Source organism: Strigops habroptila, chromosome W (genome assembly GCF_004027225.2).
Source record: "Strigops habroptila isolate Jane chromosome W, bStrHab1.2.pri, whole genome shotgun sequence".
NCBI lineage: Eukaryota > Metazoa > Chordata > Aves > Psittaciformes > Psittacidae > Strigops > Strigops habroptila.
The window spans coordinates 33,961,888-33,986,859 of record NC_044301.2 but is presented as its reverse complement, the minus strand read 5'-3'; the positions used below and the strand labels follow the sequence as shown (position 1 = coordinate 33,986,859).

The following is a 24,972-nucleotide window of genomic DNA, read 5'->3' as shown; positions in this document are numbered from 1 at the left end:
AACCTGCTGTCCAGACTAATCCCTCCCCCAGTAACATGCCAAGCTGGTAAGTTACCAGAGGTGACTTCCATTTGAAGAACGAGCCCTTGAGCACATGGGGAAAAGCAGACCTGCAGATCCACTGAGTGTTTTCAGCTGCTCTTCAGAAGCAACTTCTGTAACATGAAATCCAAAATGAGTTTATTCTAATCTTTCAGGAATCCTTTATAAAACCATGTATCAAATCCATAGACTGGCTATATTTTACAGTTAAATGATGGGTGCTACGCTAGCAACTGGTTTAATCCCCAGCACATCTGTTCTAGAACATTTGTTGCGTTCTGGTGTTGTCCAGAAGGTGGACATCATCCCTCTTCTTCCAACATGATGGTAGCATAGGTCAAGAAGGGCTCTGCTAAGCATTAATGCTAAATCATGTAATATTCTCTTGGCTCAGGTCGTCAAGTGAGCAGCGAGTGCCAGGGTGAAATGTTGGATTACCGGCGCATGCTAATGGAAGACTTCTCACTGAGCCCAGAAATCATCCTGAGCTGCCGAGGGGAGATCGAGCACCACTGTTCTGGCCTGCATCGGAAAGGGCGCACCCTGCATTGCCTGATGAAAGTAGCACGGGGCGAAAAGGGAAACGTTGGCCTGAATTGTCAGCAGGCAGTAAGATCATGGAATCCTAGAATGGTTTGGGTTGGGAGGGATCTTCAGAGGTCATCTAGTCCAACCCCCCTGCAATGAGCAGGGACATCAACTAGATCAGGTTGCTCAGAACCACATCTAGCCTGGCCTTGAATGTCTCCAGGGATGGAGCAGCCACCACCTCTCTGGGCAACCTGTGCCAGTGTTTTACCACCCTCATTGTACAAAATTTCTTCCTCGCATCCAGCCTGAATCTCCCTCTTTTAGTTTAAAACCATCACCCCTCGTCCTATCACACAGACCCTGCTAAAAAGTCTCTCCCCATCTTTCTTATAGGCCCCTTTTAAGAACTGAAAGGCTGCAATGAGGTTTCCCCAGAGCCTTCTCCAGATTGAATAACCCCAACTCCCTCAGCCTTTCCTCATAGCAGAGGTGTTTCATCCCTCTGGTCATTTTTGTGGCCCTCTTCTGGACCCTCTCCAACAGGTCCATGTCTTTCCTGTACTGAGGACTCCAACTTTTCTTCCACTTCATTTCTAGGCTGCTCAGTTGATAGAAGCACTGATTTATCTGTTAATGTTTTGCCTTGCAATAGTGATTCTGCTGAAGGCAGCCTGGCTCTGCTGAGTACCAGTGAATGCTGGAGGCAGTTGAAAAACTGTTGTGGTATGAAATATAACTTGGTATCTAGCAACACATTAGTAATGTGGGGGTTTTACCCTCAAAAAATACGTTTTGGATTGTTTTGCTCTGGATTTTGTACTGGATCTCCAGTAGTTTTCCAGTAGCTCTCAAGTCATAGAATTCTCTCCTCAGTGCAAGATGTATCAAAACTTGCTTTTTTAATAAGTTTTAAAACATTCTCTCTCCTTCCCTTTTTCCCCTATGCCCTGTCCTTGGAAGTGCACTAAATCTTCTCAAAGCACCTTTCCATTCAGTTTTATTTTTATTATCTCTTCAGCTTAAATGATGGAGATGGGACTTCAGGGGCTGGTAGGTACAATGTACTGCTGCACATCGTCATCATTGCAGCCACTGGAGGAAATGTTCTCCAAAATAACTTTTTTAAAATGGGATAATTCTTTGCCTTTTTTTAACCTTCATTTTAGCCCAGGTGCATCCTGTTTGTAGTCTCTTTAAATTGAAAACAAATATTTAGTATTTGTTCAAAGCCATTAGTGCTTTTTAATGGGATATTATATTTTTGTACTTAATACCTGCTTTTAATGGCCCATGAGCCTGGAAAAGTGACATCAATGCCAAAAATGGCTAGGGAGCGTTAGTGCCAATGTAGGAATGTGGGGAGATGTATGCTCTTCACCTCCTGCGATACACAGAACCACTGTAGTCCATTTTCAGTGTCAATGGTGCTTAAAGCCTGAGCCCAAAATGTTGCTAGTTTGTGTATGTAATCAAAGGTAAATGAATATCTGCTAAATTTTTGTAAGTCACAGGGTGCTTTTGTGATGGAGCTTATTTCTGAATAAATACCAGGTGTGCTGGTGCAGCAGCTGGGCTCAGATTGGTGCAGTCATTTCTGTGGTGAGCTATAGTGCATGACTTATGCTGTGCAGTGTTTGTGCGAAAAGCTGGATACTTGTTTCTGTTTAAATACAAAATTGAACTTGCTGCCTCACAATTTGATTAATTACAAATTGTCAGATCAGTTCATTTTAGGAATAACTTCCTGATCATGAAGTGCATGTTCAGAACAAATTGAAAGTCAAGGCAGGGGACCCCCAAAAGAGAGATGAGGTTTCAGACTTTAGGAGGAAAAGGATTTCTGTAGAAATCTATAGGGTTTATTTTTTTCAGTTCTCTTATACTTAAGCTGCTGCTTTCTTTTTGTACAGTAAATTGATACAACAGGAGAGCTTGTCCATGAGTCCCCTTCAAGTTAAATGCCCTGTGTTCTATTCTCTGTGCAAAACACAGCAAATTAGGTGTTGATTTTATAAAATACAATTAGTTTGTTGGTATTTTTATGGGACAGAGGAAATAGATGATTGCAAAAATAGGCTAAACATTCCAGTGTTATGGGTTCCTGAGGGCTGGCATGGTACTATTGTATAGCTGCCTACAGCTTCTGAGGTACTAAATCATTTACTGTTCATATTTTTTGTATTTAATGGTAATGGCTGTCTCAGCTCTTGCTGGATTTGTTCTGGTTTGATTTATTGCATTAGAATGAGCTTCCTGCTCATAGGATAAGGCTTCTATTATTTATACTATTGATGTACTTCTATAGGGGCATGCGTTTTATTAAGAGGAAAAAATATCAACAGAAGGAGGTACTGCTTCTGGAGTATGTTTTCCTGTGTAAAACAAGCTGCTCTTTGCTTTGGGGAAGCATATACAACTTGGATATGTTCCAGTCATTAAATGGTCTTCGGCAAATATTGCTATGCTATTCTTTGAAGATGGAGATCTTGTGTGATGCTGTAGGCCATCAGGCAGCAGATGTGTGTCCCTGGATTGTGAGCATCAGCCCTTAAAAAGGTCTACAGCTGCGCTGGCAGTGTCTGGCACCTGTGGAGTTGCTTAGTGGAAGCAATATTTTATACTAGAGCTGCTGGCAAACTGTTTTTCAAATATATGGCTCTTATGTTGCTCTGGTCTTATCTTTGTGGTTTGGGGTTTTTTCCTCTTCAGTCCCTTAAGCATGTAAAACTATAATCCCTGCTAAAAGGGCAGGTATTTCTGCTTCCAATTTCTAATGCAGCTAATAAATTAATAGTTATTGTTAATTTAGCTCCATATCAGAATAAAAGTTCAGAAGATTATAAAGTTTATCCAACTGCTTTTCAGCTTGCAAAGGTTTGTTGTGGGAAGGAGAAAAATCCTATAAAATCTTCACTTTTATCACTGGTACCAAGTTATTCCCTTGCCCGTGCAGACAGGGCAGCTGGCTTGCTGCTGTGCATCTTGTACATGGTTGAGAATCAGGACTGGGAATCCTGCAGTAGTGCCCAAAACAGGGCAGGGAGAACTGGGAGGTGACATGGTGCTTCCAAGCTGATGTACCTGGTGTGCTTTGTCCTCTTCCACTTGATAGCAACAAAAATACCAGTTGAGACGTGAGGAAGAATCCTGCCTACATAATGCTCTGGTCAGTTTATTTAAGCTGTGTGTAAGTGTCTGGTTGAGGTTTTATTCACCCATTGGTCCTTGAGGGAGTAATTCCCCTAATGGTACTTGATCCCTTTTTATATGGAAACATCTGACACCAGATCCCATCACTTTGTGCAGAGTATTGCCCTCTATTACCTGCAGGCTGTGTGTACACCAACAGAACAAATGGATTCTTCTCCTTCTCCCACTGACTCTTATGAAGTTTGTAAAGGACGTACTACTTCATAGAATCATAGAATGCTAGAATGGTTTATGTTGGAAAGGACCTTAAAGCTCATCTAGTTCCAACCCCCTGCCATGGGCAGGGACACTTTCCACTAGAGCAGGTTGCTCCAAGCCCCTGTGTCCAACCTGGCCTTGAACACTGCCAGGGATGGGGCAGCCACAGCTTCTCTGGGCACCCTGTGCCAGTGCCTCAGCACCCTCACGAGGAAGAGCTTCCTTATATTTAATCTAAATCTCCCCTGTTTAAGTTTGAAGCCATTACTCCTTGTCTTATCACTACAGTCCCTGATGAAGAGGCTCTCTCCAGCATCCTTATAGGCCCCCTTCAGATACTGGAAGGCTGCTATGAGGTCTCCATGCAGCCTTCTCTTCTCCAGGCTGAACAGCCCCAACTCTCTCAGCCTGTCTTCATACGGGAGGTGCTCCAGCCCCTGATCATCCTCGTGGCCCTCCTCTGGACTTGCTCCAACAGCTCCATGTCCTTTTTATGTTGAGGACACCAGAACTGTACGCAGTACTCCAAGTGAGGTGTCACGAGAGCAGAGTAGAGGGGCAGGATGACCTCCTTCGACCTGCTGGTCACGCTTCTTTTGATGCAGCCCAGGATACAGTTGGCTTTCTGGGCTGCAAGCGCACACTGCTGGCTCATGTTAAGCTTCTCATGAACCAACACCCCCAAGTCCTTCCCTGCAGGGCTGCTCTGAATCTCTTCTCTGCCCAACCTGTAGCAGTGCCTGGGATTGCCCCCACCCAGGTGTAGGACCTTGCACTCCGCTTTGTTGAACTTCATAAGGTTGGCATCGGCCCACCTCACAAGCGTGTCAAGGTCCCTCTGGATCCCATCCCTTCCCTCCAGCGTATCAACCGAACCACACAGCTTGGTGTCGTCGGCAAACTTGCTGAGGGCGCACTCAATCCCACTGTCCATGTCGCCGACAAAGATGTTGAACAGGATCAGTCCCAACACCGATCCCTGAGGGACACCACTCGTTACTGGTCTCCAATTTCCCTCTAAGTTTCCTCAGCAGTTCCTTATCCATCCATAGAGGCCTCCTGGCCTTCCTGCCCCACTTCCTTCTTGTTGGGACACAATGCTCCTGAGCTTGCAGCATGTGATCCTTGAATATTAGCCAGGAGTCTTGGGTCCCCCTGCCCTCCATGACTTTATCCTATGGAACCTTACTGAGCAGGTTCCTGAAGAGGCCAAAGTCTGCTTTCTTGAAGTCCAGGGCAGTGAGCTTGCTGCATGCTCTTCTCACTGTCCTGAGGATCTCAAACTCAACCATCTCGTGATCGCTACAGCCAAGGCTGCCCTGGAGCATCACGTTCCCAACCAGTCCCTCCCTGTTGGTGAGCATGAGGTCAAGCATGGCACCTCTCCTTGTCGGCTCCTCTATTACTTGCAAGAGGAAGTTGTCTTCCACACAATCGAGGAACCTCCTGGATTGCTTGTGCCGGGCCGTACCGTCCCTCCAACAGATGTCAGGATGGTTGAAGTCCCCCATGAGGACAAGGGCCTGCAAGTGTGAGGCTGCTCCTATCTGTCCATAGAGAGCTTCATCCACAGAGTCCTCTTGATCAGGTGGTCTGTAACAGATCCCCACAGCAATGTCCCCCATCGCAGTTCTCCCTTTGACCTTAACCCACAAGCTCTCTGTTGGCCCATCACCCATCCCCAGAGTTCCATACTCTCCAGCCTATCACTGACATAAATAGCACCTCCCCCTCCCCATCTGCCTGGTCTGTCTTTTCTAAAGAGCCTATAACCTTCCATTCCAACACTCTGGTCATAGGAGCCATCCCACCATGTTTCTGTGATTCTAACAATATCATATCCCTGTAGACGTGTACATCTCTAATTCCTCGTTTATTCCCCATACTACAGGTGTTTGTATAGAGGCATCTGAGCCGAGCTCTGAATAAGGTTGACTCGTTGACTGGAGTGGCTGAAGTAGCTCTACATCGTTCCAAGCATTCATTACAGTTGCCTTGACCAGCCTGGCAAGTCTCCTGCCAAAGCAGCTCTTCCCCTTCTTTGTCAGACCAGCTCCACCAGCTTCCAGTAGACCTAGCTTCCCAAAGCAAGTTCTGTGGTCTAAATACCCAAACCCCTGACTATGGCACCACCCTCCTAACCATTTATTAACCTGCCAAATCTGCCTGGCCTTTTCACGGTCCTTCCCTTTGACCTGGAGGATCGATGAAAAAACTATCTGAGCCCCAGAGCCCCTAACCACCTCTCCCAGGGCTCTGTAGTCCTTAATGCTTTCTAGGCTACTGCTGGCTATATCACTGGCACCCACATGGACCACTAGGAGTGGGTAATAGTCAGTGGGACTTACTAGACTAGGCAGCCCCTCAGCAACATCCCTGATCCGAGCCCCCAGTAGGCAACACACCTCCTTTGAGAGCAGGTCAGACTGACAGATGGGTGCCTCTGTGCCTTTCAAAGTAGAGTCTTCTACTACAATTAAAAAAAACTGTTTTAAGCTTTGTTTGTAGTTAGGCAACTGGGCTTTAAAGATTGATTTGGGTTTCAGTTGTAGGTAGTCTTCATGAAAACATGACAAAGTTTGGTACCATCAGCCTTATGGGATGAAGTTGCCACCAAATTCAAATTTTACCAGTTCTGTTTTGTAAATCAGTACGTAAGTGGTCCAGGTTTACAGTTGACCTTCAGTGTGCAACTGGTCCCATCCAGTGTTCCTGGGCTACTTCATAATGGTAATTAGGGTTCAGCAGTCCTGGACTCCCGTGTCTAGCAATTGAGTTGGCAGCACAAGCACTTCAAATAAGCAACTGTCAAGCAGAGGCCATACCTGGTAGTGGTGTTATTGGCATAGAATTGCCACGCTGAGAGGTTGCAAGCACTCTCGTTCTGATAATTTTGGTAATTTGTTTTCCTATCCACAATTTCTTTCTTCCAGCTTCAAACACTGATTCAAGAAACTGACCCCGGTGCAGATTACCGCATTGACCGAGCACTGAATGAGGCCTGCGAGTTGGTGATCCAGACTGCCTGCAAGCACATACGGTCTGGAGACCCAATGTAGGTGGCTCTTGGTTACAGCATATTTTGGTTTCTCTTGGGCACCCGTGAAGGTTGTGTGGCTGACCAGTATAGGTAGATACTAAAACCTGTCCAGACTCCAAACTAGTAATTCATACAGGGTTGGAGGTGTGAACCTCCATTAAGTCTTCAGCAGTATCACAAAGAGAAGTAACAAGCCTTGACAGGCCAGTTAAGCAAACCTGTACTGCAGAGACAATTGTCTCCTTTATCTTCAGGTTTGATACACACTGTTTCCTCAGCCAGACTTCATATAAAATATTCCTTATGCTTTTGTGGTACATCGGACTTGCTGAGATAACTAAACCAATGGAATTTAAGAGGGTAGAAATGTGGTATACAGTTGGTTTAGATGTAATCTTTTTGAAGGAAGAGAAAGATCTTCACTATATTTCCATGTCTTAACTATGGCTCATTGGAAAGGCTGATTTGGCAACACCAACCATTACAAGGAAGCTCAGCTTGATTGTAACACTGTTGACTAACTTTTTTATTCTGTTTGCAGGATTCTGTCTTGTCTGATGGAGCACTTGTATACTGAGAAGATGGTAGAGGACTGTGAGCATAGGCTCCTGGAGCTCCAGTATTTCATATCTCGTGATTGGAAGTGAGTACTGTAAAACAAGATTTATCCTCACTTGATGCTTGTATTTAGTGTTTGTATGCATTAGCAGTTCCTTGTAAAACAGTAGAACTTATGCTTGTTCAAAAGAGGGCTTTTAAACATGTCATGTCTGTAGGCCATTAATGCTTGTCTAGAACAGTAAAAGCAAAAGCTGGCTAGAGAAAGTGTGATGCCCACTTAAATCAGGTACTCACTTAGAAATGATGCAACCCTAAAAAGTGTCTTGAGTTTGAGCTCTGACATCCAATGCATCCTTAATTAAAATAATTTCCTCTAGCCATATTGAAGTTGAAGGTTGTGTTCTGTGCAGGTGGCAGTTTTATTTGCTCTGAGTAGCTACAATATGGGACTTAAGAAAACCAAGCTACTAAGTATAATAGCCACTGTGTGAGAGGCTCCCTGCTTCCATTTCTGCCTTTTTTTCAAATTCTCTAGGTGTGATTACAGCCTGTAGAGCAGATGTAATTCCCTTTGGAGCACTGCTTTTCCAAATTTCTCATTGAAAGATGGCAGTTTTAGATATATGCAGATCCCCTTGTGTCTGTGTGGGTTAAGAAGAGAGTATAAATTTGATAAACATGACCAGTGAGGAAAGAATAAGTGTTTGGCTTTTCTTCTGAAGAAGACTGAGAGGTGAGGAAGTAGGGTACATGAAATGGGGTTAACTGCAAGAAGTGGAATAATTGTTCTCAGTGACCCCAAGGAGTGTAAGGCAGGAAGTCATGGGTTTCAATTGCTGCATAGGGTATTCAAATCAAACACTAAAAAAATCTGACTCACAGCTGTATCTACGGGCAGCATTGCCAGCACTTAAGAGCTGACATGCTCTGTGAACCTTCTGCTTTTGAAATACTTGGGGCATCATGGACCAGATTGTTTAGGGTTCTGTGGCTGTTTGTTTATTCATCTCAATAACTGTCTCCATAGGTAGGCAAATTTTCCTCCTCTTCCTGTTTCCCTTCATTGCTGGTTCTCCTGCCTGTACCATGTTTCCAGCAGATAATTCATTGCTTGAGCCGAACTTAAGTGACTGGAAGAAGGAAGACTGAGTGTTTGCGTTTTTCTGGAAGGAAAGATAATTCTAATTCATATTGCAGGCTGGGCAACATTAGCTCATCTTTCTTGTTTAACCACAGTTCCCTAGAGCTGGCTTATAAAAGCTGTTTTATTAACTGTGCACCTAGAGCTGATGAATGGAGTAGAAATGGTTTTCTAACTGTTTTTATCATTATATAACTGTGTCTGCTGATATCACTTGATGTTTGCCTTCTAAAGTGTTGCAGGAATCCAAAGTATCTATTTTGGAAAGTTGGCAATATCTCATCTAGCTTTAATGTAATTACACATCATCTTAAGAGATCTGTACTTGCAGTTTTCTTGTATGCAAAAGCAAGGGATGCTTAGTCTTCAGTGAGCCCAAATCCAGAGCAGACAATAATTAATCTCAGATTTTTATGAAACTGGCTTTTCAAAATGGCAGCAGTACAAAGCACACGTAAGATATTATGCAGGGAAAACATGATACATACCTGCCTTTCTGCTGCTTTAGGACATCCAGGAGATGATTTCTTTGCTTATGTGTCAGCATTTGGCTGGCATGCTGCAGAAGAGAATGGGAGGTGCTTCAAGAAGTGTTGAAGATTTAATATATAATTAAAGATCTTACTGTATTTTTGCAAGATTAGGGAGTTGATTCCAAATGGAAGGACAGGCATTTTGCCACCTGTTGGTTCAGTTAATATCATAGACTGGTTTGGGTTGGAAGGGACCTTAAAGGTCATCCAGTTCCAACCCCCTGCCACAGGCAGGGACACCTTCCACTAGATCAGGTTGTTCAAAGTCCCGTCCAACCTGGCCTTGAACACTGCCAGGGATGGGGCAGCCACAGCTTCTCTGGGCAATTGGGTCGACACTGCTGCTGAATATAGTGGTGTATGAAACTTGAGTGGATTTTTCTGCCTCACGAGCATTTTGGAATATGAAAACCATTAAAGGTTTGAATAAAGTGCTAGTGATAACTTTTCATTTGCAGATTGGATACAGTCCTTTACCACAAGTGTCAGGGAGATGCCTCCCGTCTCTGCCATACCCACAGCTGGAATGAGACTAGTGAGCTGATGCCTCCAGGGGCTGTTTTCTCCTGCTTGTACAGGCATGCGTACCGCACAGAGGAGCAGGGAAGGAGGGTAAGTGCTCCACTGCAACTTACTGCGCTTTGATCTGTGATAGAAGAGCTGCACATATGTTTGGAAGTTGGAGACTGTATTGAAACTGCAAGAACTCGCAAAAGCTACTTAAAAGCATTTACCTGTAGGTGGCACTTGCACTGCTTCAGATGCCCAACTGTGCCTTGAAGGTCTCTGTTGTTCTGGTAAGACAAAATAGCCGACATTAAGATGTGACAATTGCCCGCAGGGGAAGCTGTGTGCTGACAACAGCATGTGTATGTTTGCTTAAACACAATGCAAGTCCTCCCCCTTGTCTTTCCAAAGAGGAATGTGATTCCTTGTAGATAGCTAGAATAGCTGCAAAATTGGTTTTATGAAAAGAGGAGTTCCAAGCCCAACTTTCCTAGGCTGTTTCTAATTAAGTTTTGATTGGAGTACAACTTCAGATTATACTGCATTAAATTCTTCCTATTGATACAAAGCATCCTTTCAATTCTTTGGAGCATAAATGTGGGTAAATGTGTTTTGCTGGCTTTGAACAAGACAGTAGGGATCTGACTTGCTGCCCTGCAATCTGGAGATCCACCATCATCACATTTGTTTAGCTCAGGGCTACTCTTTACAAGTTTGCTGCCCTCTCTTGCCTTTATGAAGGCACTCCCCTGAAAGCAGCTGGGTACTCAATTCCATTTCTTTTGGCACTGTAGTGTGCACAGCTCCTAGGAGCTGGTGGGTTTACACAATTGCCATCTGCTTTGACATCTCATTTCATAGAATCATAGAATAGTTAGGGTTGGAAAGGACCTTAAGATCATCTAGTTCCAACCCCCCTGCCATGGGCAGGGACACCTCATGCTAAACCATGTCACCCAAGGCTCTGTCCAACCTGGCCTTGAACACCGCCAGGGATGGAGCATTCACAGCTTCCTTGGGCAACCCATTCCAGTGCTTCACCACCCTCACAGTAATGAACTTCTTCCTTATATCTAATCTAAACTTCCTCTGTCTAAGTTTAAACCCATTACCCCTTGTCCTACCACTACAGTCCCTAAGGAAGAGTCCCTCCCCAGCATCCTTGTAGACCCCCTTCAGATACTGGAAGGCTGCTATGAGGTCTCCACGCAGCCTTCTCTTCTCCAGGCTGAACAGCCCCAACTCTCTCAGCCTGTCTTCATACGGGAGGTGCTCCAGCCGTCTTATCATCCTCGTGGCCCTCCTCTGGACTTGCTCCAACAGCTCCATGTCCTTTTTATGTTGAGGACACCAGAACTGTACGCAGTACTCCAAGTGAGGTCTCACAAGAGCAGAGTAGAGGGGCAGGATCACCTCCTTCGACCTGCTGGTCACGCTTCTTTTGATGCAACCCAGGATACGGTTGGCTTTCTGGGCTGCGAGCACACACTGAAGCCAGCTCATGTTCAGTTTCTCATCAACCAACACCCCCAAGTCCTTCTCCTCAGGGCTGCTCTGAATCTCTTCTCCACCCAACCTGTAGCTGTGAATACTGGGATTGCCCCCACCCAGGTGTAGGACCTTGCAGTTGGCTTGGTTAAACTTCATAAGGTTGGCATCAGCCCACCTCACAAGCGTGTCAAGGTCCCTCTGGATCCCATCCCTTCCCTCCAGCGTATCAACCGAACCACACAGCTTGGTGTCATTGGCAAACTTGCTGAGGGCGCACTCAATCCCACTGTCCATGTTGCCGACAAAGATGTTGAACAGGACCGGTCCCAACACCGATCCCTGAGGGACACCACTCGTTACAGTTTTCCAACTGGACATTGAGCCGTTTACCACAACTCTTTGCATGCGGCCATCGAGCCAGTTCTTTATCCACCAAGTGGTCCATCTATCAAATTGGTGTCTCTCCAATTTAGAGACAAGGATGTCATGTGGACAGTGTCGAACGCTTTGCACAAGTCCAGGTAGATGACATCAACTGCTCTGCCCCTGTCCATCAGTTCTGTGGCTCCATCATAGAAGGCCACCAAATTGGTCAGGCAGGATTTCCCCTTAGTGAAGCCATGTTGGCTGTCACCAACCACCTCGTTGTTTTTCATGGGCCTTAGCATGTTTTCCAGGAGAAACTGTTCCAAGATTTTGCCAGGCACAGAGGTGAGACTGACTGGTCTGTAGTTCCCTGGGTCTTCCACCTTCCCCTTCTTGAAAATGGGGGTTATATTTCCCTTTTCCCAGTCATCGGGACCTTCACCTGACTGCCAGGATTTTTCAAACATGATGGACAGTGGCTTAGCAACTTCATTCGCCAGCTCCTTCAGGACCCCCGGATGGATTTCATCAGGTCCCATGGACTTGTGCATGTTCAGGTGCTTAAGATGGTCTCGAACCTGATCCTCTCCTACAGTGGGCCTAAGGTCTTCATTCTCACAGTCCCTGCATCTGCCTTCCAAGACTTGGGTGGTGTGGTCAGAGCATTTGCTAGTGAAGACTGAGGCAAAGAAGTCATTAAGAACCTCAGCCTTCTCCAAATCCATGGTAGCCAGGTCTCCTGATAGCTTCTGGAGATGGCCCACGTTGTCCCTCTTCTGTCTTTTATTTGCTACGTACCTATAGAAGCCCTTCCTGTTATCTTTCACATCCCTTGCCAGATTTAACTCTAAGTGGGCCTTAGCTTTCCTCACCTGGTCCCTAGCTTCCTGGACAATGTTCCTATTTTCTTCCCAGGCTGCCTGTCCTTGTTTCCACCTTTTTATAAGCTTCTTTTTTCCCCTCTAAGTTTCCTCAGCAGCTCCTTGTCCATCCATGGAGGTCTCCTGGCCCTCCTGCTGCACTTCCTTCTAGTCGGGATGCAACACTCCTGAGCTTGTAGCGGGTGATCCTTGAATATCAACCAGCAGTCTTGGGCCCCCCTGCCCTCTAGGACTATATCCTGTGGAACCTTACTAAGCAGGTTCCTGAAGAGGCCAAAGTCTGCTCTCTTGAAGTCCAGGGCAGTGAGCTTGCTGCATGCCCTTCTCACTGTCCTGAGGATCTCAAACTCCACCATCTCATGATTGCTGCAGCCAAGGCTGCCCTGGAGCGTCACATTTCCAACCAGTCCCTCCCTGTTGGTGAGCACGAGGTCAAGCATGGCACCTCTCCTTGTCGGCTCCTCTGTTAATTGCAAGAGGATGTTGCCTTCCACACAATTGAGGAACCTCCTGGAAACCTTTCAAAAGTAAAGTGAAGGTTTAAGTGTATCATACTTTTTTTGGTGGAATGAAAGGACCCTCCATCCAAACTAAATTATTCTTTTGGACCCTGGATCACTTGTTGGGGACCCAACAGGCTTGTGCTAAGCAGCACAGGACTTCTGTGCTTTTTGGGATTGCTGGTGGCATTCGTGGTCACTCTCAGTACCTTACCTGGCAGCATCTTGTTTGTATTGCATGGATTTGGAGACCCTATATGCTAACGGCTCTTTGTCCTCTTTGCAGCTATCACGAGAGTGCAGAGCAGAGGTCCAGAGAATCCTCCATCAGCGTGCCATGGATGTGAAGCTGGACCCAGGCCTCCAGGACAAGTGCATGATTGACTTAGGGAAGTGGTGCAGTGAAAAAACGGAGACAGGGCAGGTACTGCACACAGTAACACTGCTACTTCATGTAGCTGGAGGGGTGGGAAGGGCAAAAAGGGGATAAAGGGACATCTTCATTAGCTGTCTCTTTATAGCTGAGAATATATTAAAAATGAGTGCAGTTTAAAACATCATCCACACTAGACCAAGAGATGGAAGTGATACAAAGAAGCTTTGCGCCTACTGCATGGCTTCAGTAGTGTACATTTCAAATGTGTAGTGGAATGAGAAGGGGAAAGGGGATAATTAACACAAAAGACTTTAATGAAGCAACCCCACCCTGACTCTTATTTGTAATACTCTATTACAGGCTTAACATTTCCCACATAAATTTTATCCCATTTCCATTTGGCAAATACTGATGTGCTTCCTGTGTTTATACAGAACTGAACTAACATCTGCTGCTACTTAACAAAGCTTCAACAAATACTTTCAAGTTAAATCGCTGTGCCCCAGCAAGGAGCCATTCAACAGTAGACCCAGTAGAGCATGCACCATTGTCTCTTTGAAGTGCCCATCATAAGTTGTAGTTTGGGTAGTTAAGGTTAGGCAAAGGGAAAATGACGTGTGATATTCTGGAAGTGAAAGCATGTCATACAGCTTTTGAAAACAAGCAGTAACATCCTAGACCAACATTCTCAATCACTACTACCTATATGTGTTCTGGGAGTGCCAGTAGAGGAGTTGGGATTAAATGGAATTTAGGACTTTACAAGGAGGGGACAGTTTCACAGGTGTTACAATATTTCAAGCCCAGATTTTCAGCTTGGGTTCTCGGATCACACACTAAAATGTCTGGTGTTGTAGGAGCTGGAATGTCTTCAGGACCATCTTGATGACTTGGTGTCTGATTGCAGAGACATAGTGGGAAACCTCACTGAGCTGGAGTCTGAGGTGAGTGGTTTTCATCCTGGGATGAAGGGAATAATAGTTCAGCATGTCTAGTCAAGCATGTCATTTTGATAGTGATGGGGGAAAAAATGAGGTTAGAGTAGTGCAGAAATGCAGCTCTGGTTATCAGACAGACCATCCTTTTTGTCTTGTATTTGCCATGTTGTTCACAAGAGTGAACCCTAGGATTTCCAGAACCGAAGGGCGAATCTGTCTGGATTGCATCTGTCCAAGTCCTGTAAACTGGGTTGAGTTTAACTTGTTACCACAGGTTTTTTCTCAGAACCTTTTTTTCTTGTCCATTCACTGTGAAAATGAAATATTGCATATTTTCTGCAGGACATTCAAATTGAAGCCTTGCTGATGAGAGCGTGTGAGCCCATTATCCAGACATCCTGTCATGTGAGTACTCTGTAATAGTGTGAATATCTTTGGGGAAAAACACTGTGTGGGAAAGGTTGAAGGGTTTTAGTATTAGCTCTTGGTGTACTTGCTACGCTTCAAAAGTAAAAACAGAGGTAAGCAGTTACAAAAGTCTTTAATAAAAAAACACCCCAAAATAAAAATCCTTAGTTCCATCTAGTGCTTCTGCTGTTGTCAGGACAGAGCCCTAGCATAAATGTTTGAACATGAAAATTGCCCTGTGATTGGAAAAATCACTCTATACAGTGAGTTTAAAACTAACCTTTTTTCCTACCTGCAAGCAGCATGTTGAGCCATTCCACTCTGTGCAGCTGGCAGTTTCAATAACTCCTTACATTGCTCTAGGATTGAGTAGTTAAATAGCAATGAAGGCACCTAACTGTAATACTTCAAGCATTGAGTCTCTGCAGGATGTTCTCCTGAGTCTAAAGTGTGCATGTGCCTGAGATGGTTCTTTTCTGAACTATATCTAAAAATCTAGCTGTGTGGTAGAGTTGGGTGGGTCAGTTAATGGTGAGAGTAAGCTCACAACACAGAGTGGGACTGTAAATTCTGTTGTTTCCTGGTCACAGTGGGCTAAGGGAGCATAAAAATCATGACTTGTAAGAGTAGCTAATTTTTAAGCCTTTCATCTCTTCTTCAGGAGGTTGCAGATAACCAGATTGATTCTGGGGACCTGATGGAGTGTCTGATCCAGAACAAACACCAGAAGGAAATGAATGAAAAATGTGCAATTGGAGTTACTCATTTCCAGCTGGTAAGCAAAGCTTTTCTCTGCTATAAGTGGGAGCCTGTTCTGTTTGTTGAGGGTGTTGACAGGAATTACCTAATTATGAAACCCCTCCTGTGTCAAGATTGATTTCCCACTGTATTTAAAGTGCTCTTGTGAATTCAGACAGTTGTACTTGCATGCCTGGTCATAAATGGTCCCTTCTGGAGATTTATTTTCAGGCCTTCCTTCCTCCTTAGTGTATGGTAGATAAGGTTCCAACTTCTTCAGCAGTGCAGCATCCTTCTTGCTTTCACATTAATAAGTTGTGAACAAAAGCATTTGCTGATTGTATGATTCAAGAAGTATTCTTTTGGGCAGCACTTTCCATTTTCTTTTTCCTCCAGGTGACCAAAGTGGGTTTTTTTTCTCATTTCTCTCTTGCAGGTTCAAATGAAAGATTTTAGGTTCTCATACAAGTTTAAAATGGCTTGCAAGGAGGATGTGCTGAAACTTTGCCCCAACATCAAAAAAAAGTATGTAGCACCTGACCAAACAGCAATCTGATTGTATAAATATGTAATAAAGTTACAGGATATTTCATGATAAGACAGAAAATGCTGGATTTCCTTTCAAGGCTGATTGTTTTGTGTGTTTTCTCTTAGTGACTGTGTTCTGCAGATGCTTAAGATAGAGGCATTGCATGCCTGTTTAAAATTATTTCTGCTTTACTCTTGCATACAAGCCTGTCCTCATTATTTGTCTTGCTCTGAAAATAGCTGATGATTACAATTAATTGACTGCATGTCCCAGGATGTTTTATATCCTTGCTAGATTCATCATTTTCTAAGACATTCTACTGTTGTTCCAGTTGCTGATCTGGGAAGGGAAAATATCCCCCTGTTTTAGCTGGTTTATTTGTTTCAGTGTAAGGGGTTTTTTAATGGCCTACTGCAATGATGTAAGGCTAAATTACACACAAGGTCAACCCTGTTTGTGGCCAGCAAGACTATTTGCATTTTATGGTAGAAATGCCCTTCCCATAATGCAAAAGGATTGCTTGCAATGCCATGTAGGTATTCACCATCTATTCCTGAGATGAAGTAAAGCTTTTCTGAAGTGCTCACATGCCTTAAGAGCAGAGGTCTTGCTGGGCATTTTGAGTATCTTCCTGTCTGCTGATCTAGACTCCAATTAAATAACATCAGATTTAGGTTTTAATTGTGGTCCAGTTACTCTACACAGAGCTGCACCCAGGCTAGAAGTAAGCACAGATGCACAAGTAATTCATGTTGTGTTTGGATTCTTGGGATGAGTTTATCTCATGCAGTGGCCCAACACCAATCTTGGCTGACCTAAGTGAAAGGATTATGAGTAAAAAGCTGTTTTCTTTTCCACAGGGTGGATGTTGTGATCTGTCTGAGCACAACTGTGCGCAACGATACTTTGCAGGATGCCAAAGAGCACAGGGTCTCTCTGAAGTGCCGCAAACAGCTGCGTGTTGAGGAGCTAGAGATGGTAAACATGCATGAAGCTCTTGATCTGCCTGCTCTTCTAGCGAGGTCCTTCAATTAAAGCTTCCTGGTTTGTCAACCTTGGGGGAGGGGGGAAAGGAAGCTCATTTGTAAGGTGTGTCTATTTTTACAAGAGGCTCAATTACCCTTCATGGTGAAAGTAATGATTGTCTACTTTAATGCCTTAAATATAGTCTCATGAAGGCTAAGGCAAGCTAAATTGTCATTGGAATTTCAGCTAGAAGTGATTGTTTAGTGTTAGGTAGCAACATGCTACACATGCTGATGGCCTGAAAGTCCTCTAGGAGAGAATAAAAGCTTCATTTTACAAACTGAGGAAACAAGCACAGATGAAGCAACTCGACTCCAACTGCTCCAAGTTGCTCTGTGGATAAATAGGAGGAATATTTGTTCTGGTAGGCAAGGCTGCCTCTCAGCTTCCTGCTGCAGTGCTTGCAGCAATAAACTCTTCAGGTCTTTGTCCAGTAGATACTGTTTGAGTGTTAAAGCTTCAGCTTAAGTAGGCGTATATCAGAAGAGGCAGCACTCTTGCCTTTGTATGGAAGAATTCAAATGCTAGGCATCACTAAAAGCGGGAAACTTCATTCACATCCTCCAGATCACCCAACAGATGGGTGGCTTTTAATATGTCCTTTAGCTTGCACATGAAAAGATTTTAGTTGTCTTGGACATTTGTGTTGATGCCCTCTTAGGAGGAGTAGTGGGAACAACTTGCCAGCTCTAAAATTCAGTTTAAGCCCTTTCTTCAGTGTAAAAAGTCAACTGATCACTGGATGAATTTGCAAAGTTTATTTCCCACTAATGCCACTTCTCACACCCAAGACCCTTAAATTCAAAGAAACTGGCCTGCCTGTTGTGAGAGTTGCTTTTTGTGAGGAGAGGGCTCTAGGTAATAGATTAACAAAGTTAAATAGTCTTTAGAGTCCTACTTAAATGTTCGTACTGTAATTCATCCTGCAGACCGAGGATATCAGGCTTGAACCAGAACTGTATGAGGCTTGTAAAAGTGACATCAAGAATTACTGCCAAAACGTGCCCTATGGCAATGCTCAGGTAATGGATTTTATTAATAACTTACACATTTAATTTATACTTTCATTTCAGAAAACCTTTGAAGAACACTTTTGCCCCTGTGAGTGCAGCTTTAGATTTTCAGTTTGATGTCACTGAAGTCTTTTGGCAGTGTTTTGGAATGTTAAATGTTTTGGGTTTGGTTGTTCGGGGTTTTTTTCCACTGATTCACAAGCATTAATACTGGGTGAATGCAGTGCTGTGAGCACTTCATTCTTCAGTTAATGCTAGTTTTAAACTATTAGCAGTTAGTTACTGCAAATGTTGCTAAACATTTCTTGGGCATTAATGTCTGCAAGATGAGGTGTGGGGTTTTGGAGTAAGTCCAGGTGACTCTTCATCTCATTAAATCTTTGTGAGAAAAGACGAGCTTAAAGCAAGTCCTGGAAATAAGTGTTGGTAATGACTTTTGATAAAATCTAGGCATTGGGAACATAACTGCACAAATCAGGTGAAGATAGCCATTAGGGGAACACGTAGCTGTGCTTTTTCAGCAGCATATGACAGAATGATATCAACAGTGTGTCTTTTATGGTTGTAATACTGTTATAGATTATTGAATGCCTGAAAGAAATCAAGAAGCAGTTGAGTACCCGGTGCCACCAGAAGGTGTTTAAACTGCAGGAAACGGAGATGATGGATCCAGAACTGGACTACACGCTCATGAGAGTCTGCAAACAGATGATCAAGGTAATGGTAGTGTGCTGATTTAAGAGGGTGAGGTTGGAGTATAAAAGCTTCCTATAAAGGCTTGTTACAAGGCTGCTGTGTTGTTTCAGAAGTATGATTGCTTTTTTGCAAAGTAATCTGTTTCTTAACTCTGAATCAGGCTGAAGTTTCTTCAGGGCTCTTTCAACTTTACTTCCTCCAAATATCTGATCAAAGCCTGTGCGCTAATGAATTTGTCTTCCCAACTGCCAGCAGAATTGAGGAGCAAGTCCGTGCTGAGGTTTCTAATACAGTTTTCATCCAGTCAGTTTGGATTTGGATTGGCTTTTAGCAAAGGTGAAGAAGTTATGATTACAGAGAGGAGTAACATCTTCAGTTCACTGCTGACCTGGTGCACACAGACTTTCATCAAACTGATAAAGCAGACAAAGTCATACAAAACTTAAAATCAGAAATGCTGGCTTAAAGTGGTACCACATGGAAAGCAGCAGTGAGTGTTAATATGAAGCACTCTTGCACAGTAGCCAGAATTGCAAGCCCTGAAACACTAGTCTGTGGTCTGTATGCAGAACCCTGACTCCATATTGTGGCCAAATCAGAACATCTTGAGAACTTACTGCTCTCCAGAACAGCCTTGTGCTTTTTAAAAAAAGCCTGTAATCTCACCAAAACGGTGGGGATTAGAAGATGCAACAGCATTGTCTTACACCCACAGAATTGGTTTCTAACAAAAGATATTAGTACCTTGGTCTGAACTTTGGGTAAGCTGGTTCACTTTTGACTATCTGATTCAGGGTGGGAATGGGCAAATTAGCATCAGTGAGCTCTTCTCTGCTTTCTCATTCTCTATGATCTGTCTTTGTCCTGAGTGTTACTCATGAAGTCTTTACCTGTCACTTTCTCCAGCCAGCATTTACTCAAAACAGTGGTTTGTGTATAGACCTAAAAGATTCCCTTTGTGGTTTCTAAAATAAAGGGGAACAAAAGTAGTTGGGTATGAGACCTAATTTGGTGCATATTTAATGTAAAGTGTGCTGTAACTTAAGAATAGAAAATAAAGACAAATTGCTTTTGATACTGCCAACAGAGGCTGTATGGCTCGGTCCATAAGCAGGGATATTCATGCCCATGGGCAATTTAGAGAGTAGCACTGTTCTTTTTAACAGGAGGTGTTTGGGCTAGCAAGTGTGTCTGTATACCTCTGGGTTGGGCAGGTTATTCTCTTCCATTAATATAGTTGGTTGGGGTTCTTATTTTCAAGTGCTTAGTGATGAAACTTGGGGGGTTTTGTGGGTTTGTTTTTTGTTTGTTTGTTTTTTAGCGGTTTTGTCCAGAGGCAGACTCAAAAAATATGTTGCAGTGTTTGAAACAAAACAAGAACAGTGAAGTGATGGATCCTAAATGCAAGCAAATGATTACCAAGCGCCAGATCACGCAGAACACAGGTATCCTCTTCTGAAAAAAAAAACTTAACTTGCCTGAGCTGTTGAGTGGTCTGCATGGCTGGAAGAATATTCACTTTGTTTTATTCTCCTTGTGAGGGTGGTGAGGCCCTGGCACAGGGTGCCCAGAGAAGCTGTGGCTGCCCCATCCCTGGCAGTGTTCAAGGCCAGGTTGGACACAGGGGCTTGGAGCACCCTGCTCTAGTGGAAGGTGTCCCTGCCTGTGGCAGGGGGTTGGAACTGGATGAGCTTTCAGGTCCCTTCCAACCCAAACCAGTCTGGGATTCTATGATTCCTTCATGGTTGTCAGTGCACATGCTGATTTTATTCAGTCAACTTCTTGAGGGTCAGCACATGTTATTTGATCTAATTTATTCCTGAAGCTCTTACCTCACAAGTTAAAATTCTGTTGTGGAAAAACACTCTCCTCCCCCAAAATTGAATTCACTGGTGGTACAATGTCATCCAGGAAATTTCTGTACAATCCCTTTTGGAGTGTTATGTTCTGTAATCTGAAGAGATGTGTACTCTAATGAAGTTCTGTCATCTTTCCCGGTCAGATTACCGCTTAAATCCAGTGCTCAGGAAGGCGTGCAAAGCAGACATCCCAAAATTCTGCCAAAATATCCTCAATAGAGCCAAGGATGATGCAGAGTTGGAAGGGCAAGTCATCTCGTGCCTGAAGTTGAAATATGCAGACCAGGTAAGCAGAGCTGGTGCACACAGATGAGAAACTGCAGGATTGTGTTGAGCAACAGTCATTGAATCACAAATCCAACCTGGGCTTGTGGTGTGTTCCATGTATGTAACAGGCTGTACATGAGTAAGTTTTTAGGCTCCTATACAAATATACAAGACACACAGGTTAAAATGCAAGGTGATTGATTTATGAAAATAAAGACCATAGAATGGGTTAATGACTTTCTCCGCTTAATAGCATCTCTCTCCAGGCTGTGAGGACCAAATTCAAGTGATAATCCAGGAATCAGCTCTTGATTATCGGCTGGATCCCCAACTCCAGATGCACTGCTCTGACGAGGTAGGAGAAGTAGCTCTGCAGCTACTTTTTCAGGATGAAAACTCCCTTCATGTAACAGATTTTTGTTTCTTAAAACATGAACTCTCCTAATAATTAAAACCCTGACAAACCCAAGCCACAAAATAAAACCCCTTTGAACCGCTTCTAGCTGGTCAGGTTCTCTGCTTGTGACACTTGCCCAGTGTGCAAGAATGGCAGTTTCCTGTGCAATGCTAATATGAAGTTAATTTTTTCATCTGGGATCTCATCAGTACTTGTGACTATAGAAAAATACTGCTTTTCTGTTGTTAAAAATAAATGTGTGTTAGTTCTCTGGTGTTGTCAACCTTAACTGGAATACAGTCAGATTTTTGAGCATTCATTTCTGATAGCTGAATCAGCCACAACTCAAGTATTCCTTATTTCATCTCTTAACATTATTCCTATGCTGTTTTCCTCCCTGCCTTCCTCCTCAGTACAGCACTATTGACTTCATGCTGTTGGGTTTCAAAGGGTGTGCATATTGCATGAGCCAGCCTGCATTTGGCTCTGGGAATTTGGAGTGGGGGAAGTATCTCATCATGTGTTCTCTAGCTATGCCCTGTGATGAACTAATGTATTGAGATATAAATGTGCTAAAAGGCAGAATGATTGTTGTGAGCTATTTATGTTAAAATACCTGTTTCAAAATAGATTTCCAGCTTGTGTGCGGAAGAAGCAGCAGCTCAGGAGCAGACTGGGCAGGTGGAAGAATGCCTGAAAGTGAATCTGCTGAAAATAAAAACTGAAATGTGTAAGAAGGTAAGGGAAATAAATTGAATGTGCACTAAAAGGCATCCCATCCCTGCAGAAATCTGTGATTTTTTTCCAGATCACAGCCCAGGCCATGGTCTAGCTTGTATGAAGCCAGAGCTCTGCAGATTCCCTTACACGTCTCAGTTCTGGCCTGCAGTGATTCAATTTGATTTCAATTTGCCAGTGAAAATTGTGCCAACAATGCCTCCTTCCCAGTTCCAGGCTTGGATCCTTTCTTGATGATGGTTGCCAAAGTTTCTTGTTACTAATCTTGTTTTCTGTTGCTGTCTCCATTACAGGCTTCCCGAGTGCTGGGAATGGCCTAGGCCCTGGCTGTGATCAGGGGTGCTGTATGAATTGCCCCATGGCTATGGCACCTTACTTCAGTTCTAAGTGAAGTAACCCTGGCATATTGACTTTGTATTTTAGATTAATATGGGTCTTTTAAGGAACATAACTATGGTAACTCTTATAAACCAGGTCATTAAACCATCATTTATAACCTCATCCAGGGACAGTGGTGGTTTTTCTCACAATCCTGAATTTAAAAAGATGATGCATCTTTCAGAAACATTAAGCAGTATGAGTTTTGTTCTCTCTCCATTTTGAGATGTACTTGTAATTTCCCCCTCCCCAGGAAGTGCTCAACATGCTGAAGGAAAGCAAAGCAGATATTTTTGTTGACCCAGTGCTCCACACAGCCTGTGCCCTGGATATCAAGCACCACTGTGCTGCCATTCCACCAGGGAGAGGACGCCGTAAGTGCTCATGCTTTACTCATTTAACTTCTCAGTCCTGGGAGCCTTAAGCTGCATTTTCTTGCCAGCATTATTTTAAGTGCAAGATATTTCCACCAGTCCTTTGTGGGTAATAAGGTGGAACAGCTGCAGAGGCAGTAGATGCCAATAGAAGGTGGGTAACAAGAAGCAGTCCTTCCTGGTGTCCAAGGCGGTGCCTATTCTTCAATCCTGATACAATATCCTTGCAGCCTTGTCTGCAGATTTAATGACTATATTTTATGTTTCATATGGTTACTGACAGTAGTGTGTGATACCAGATCCGTAACACCTGTAAAATCCCTCCTCAGTTAAATCCCATTGAAAATGAGCTCTTAATATACATGGGCTGAAATACATGGACTCATTTTTCAGTGAGGTTTATGTCCCACCCTGTATCAGCTTCCCACAAGATACAGCTCCCAAGCTTACTTATCAGGCTGTCTCAGAAGCTTCCCTAGAACTAAGCTGCTTTTTTTTTAGAAGCAAATCAATTTGGTTTCCCAAGATTCCTTAGCTAATCCACTCAGTCCTTCTTTCTTTGTGTCAGTCTTTGTCCATGGTTGGCTGCTTTGTTTCAGTACTTTTGACAAATAAAATCAAACTGAAGTCCTTTGATCTTTTTTTTTTTTTTTCCTTCTCTGCTTAAACATACCAGGTTTTCCCTTTCCAATATCACAGAGGGTAGGTAATCCTTACTACACTTTCTAAGTTCACGTAGCAGCTAAAGTCTTCCAAGACTGAGTTCAGCAGGGTCAGACCTCTTGAAACCTCATTTATTTGTTTTCTAACCCATTCTTTTCCTGTTTGAGGTCAAGCTCTTGCACTTTGTTACTGCTATTATGTTAGCTAGCTGGATAGTGTATTTAAGGAAAGGTAGTGGGGGGGGGGGGAAGTTCTGAACTTTCCCATCTTTCCGAGTTTATCTGGCATTAAAAATAGCAGCCAAGTACTTTCCTGATCATTATCTTTTGTGCTGGTTGCTGAATGCCTTTCTGAAATTCTGGATATCCTTTATTTATTCCTGTCTTGTTGTAATGCTTTTGATGTGTGTTCTGATGTGTTTGTGCTGAAGATATGCAGAAGTCTGGAGCTTAGAGAGGGATCTGCCTCTGGGTGTTTGAACTGACAGTAAGTTTTATGTTGGTGTCTCATATGAGCATATAAAAGAGCTTATGAGTTAGCCAAGCCACTCCGTAGGCACCCAGAGCATTGTGATCCTATTTCCTTTTCACAGGACTGTGTGAAAACTGAGGAAGTTAAACCTTTCCAAAACATTCTCTTGATCAAAAGAAATTCCTAACAAGTCTAAGGAGATAACACTTAGTTTTTTCCTGAGCTGAATTTGATCTTGGTTCTCTCTAAAGGGTAGTGGTGTGGAATTTATAGTACAACTCATTGAAGGTGCAAATTTACAAGACTCTATAAATAATTACATCTTGGATATGTACTGAAATTTCTTTTTCGAAGTCAAAATTCCTTGCACCTCAAAATGCACTATTAATTATGGATCTTAGTGAAACTGCTAGCTTCAAGGGTACAGCAGGGTTTTGTATATAGCCTGTTGGGCTGGCTGGTCTGTTTAGAAAGCTGTGTAACCATCAGCCTTAATTGAAGTGTCCCTTTCCAGCAGCCTTGCTGTAGCATGTTGTTGAAGCTCCTGTTTCTATTTTGTAACACCATCTTCTGTGCATTACAGAAATGTCATGCTTAATGGAAGCTCTAGAAGATAAACGTGTGAGGTTGCAGCCTGAATGCAAGAAACGCCTTAATGATCGTATTGAAATGTGGAGCTATGCTGCAAAGGTATGTACGGCATTTCCTTTTTATTTTTCTTTGGATCTTTCTGTTGCAAGCTATTTATGAAAAACTTCAACTGTAATGAAATTCTTGTCTCTGAAGGAAGTTTAACATTTTGAGTTTGGTCCAAAAAAATTGAAATCAGGTCTCCTTTTTTTGAAATTATTTGTTACTCTCTCAGCAGCCTCCACAGTGCAGAATTTAACAATTTTTTGTGCAACCAGGGCTTAGTCTCTTGTAGAGAAGGTCTGGGGCAATGAAATAGGCTCAGCAGAACTTCCTGTTACAAAGCTGTCTCCTAAGCAGCAGTTCCTTCAGATGAATCATTGCAGGCCTGCTTGTTTGTGGTTCAGGCCAAGTCTGACAATGACAGGAGGCAATAGCAGCACCAGGGGCTAAACCTGATAAATGCCAGG

The 24,972-nt window shown here is 43.4% G+C and overlaps 1 protein-coding gene across 1 annotated transcript in view; it reads left to right on the top strand.

Moving 5' to 3' along the window:
• Positions 1-24,972, top strand: part of LOC115619009 (Golgi apparatus protein 1-like) — an 88,699-nt gene that overhangs the window by 63,407 nt on the left and 320 nt on the right. The window contains exons 8-25 of the mRNA XM_030511026.1: positions 437-651; positions 6,915-7,036; positions 7,563-7,664; positions 9,715-9,868; positions 13,288-13,425; positions 14,235-14,321; positions 14,658-14,720; positions 15,385-15,498; positions 15,898-15,986; positions 16,851-16,968; positions 17,946-18,038; positions 18,609-18,746; positions 20,047-20,170; positions 20,728-20,870; positions 21,105-21,206; positions 21,879-21,986; positions 22,618-22,738; positions 24,456-24,562. Of these exons, the coding sequence (XP_030366886.1) occupies positions 437-651; positions 6,915-7,036; positions 7,563-7,664; positions 9,715-9,868; positions 13,288-13,425; positions 14,235-14,321; positions 14,658-14,720; positions 15,385-15,498; positions 15,898-15,986; positions 16,851-16,968; positions 17,946-18,038; positions 18,609-18,746; positions 20,047-20,170; positions 20,728-20,870; positions 21,105-21,206; positions 21,879-21,986; positions 22,618-22,738; positions 24,456-24,562 (2,138 nt within the window). The remainder of the gene's footprint in view (positions 1-436; positions 652-6,914; positions 7,037-7,562; positions 7,665-9,714; positions 9,869-13,287; positions 13,426-14,234; positions 14,322-14,657; positions 14,721-15,384; positions 15,499-15,897; positions 15,987-16,850; positions 16,969-17,945; positions 18,039-18,608; positions 18,747-20,046; positions 20,171-20,727; positions 20,871-21,104; positions 21,207-21,878; positions 21,987-22,617; positions 22,739-24,455; positions 24,563-24,972) is intronic.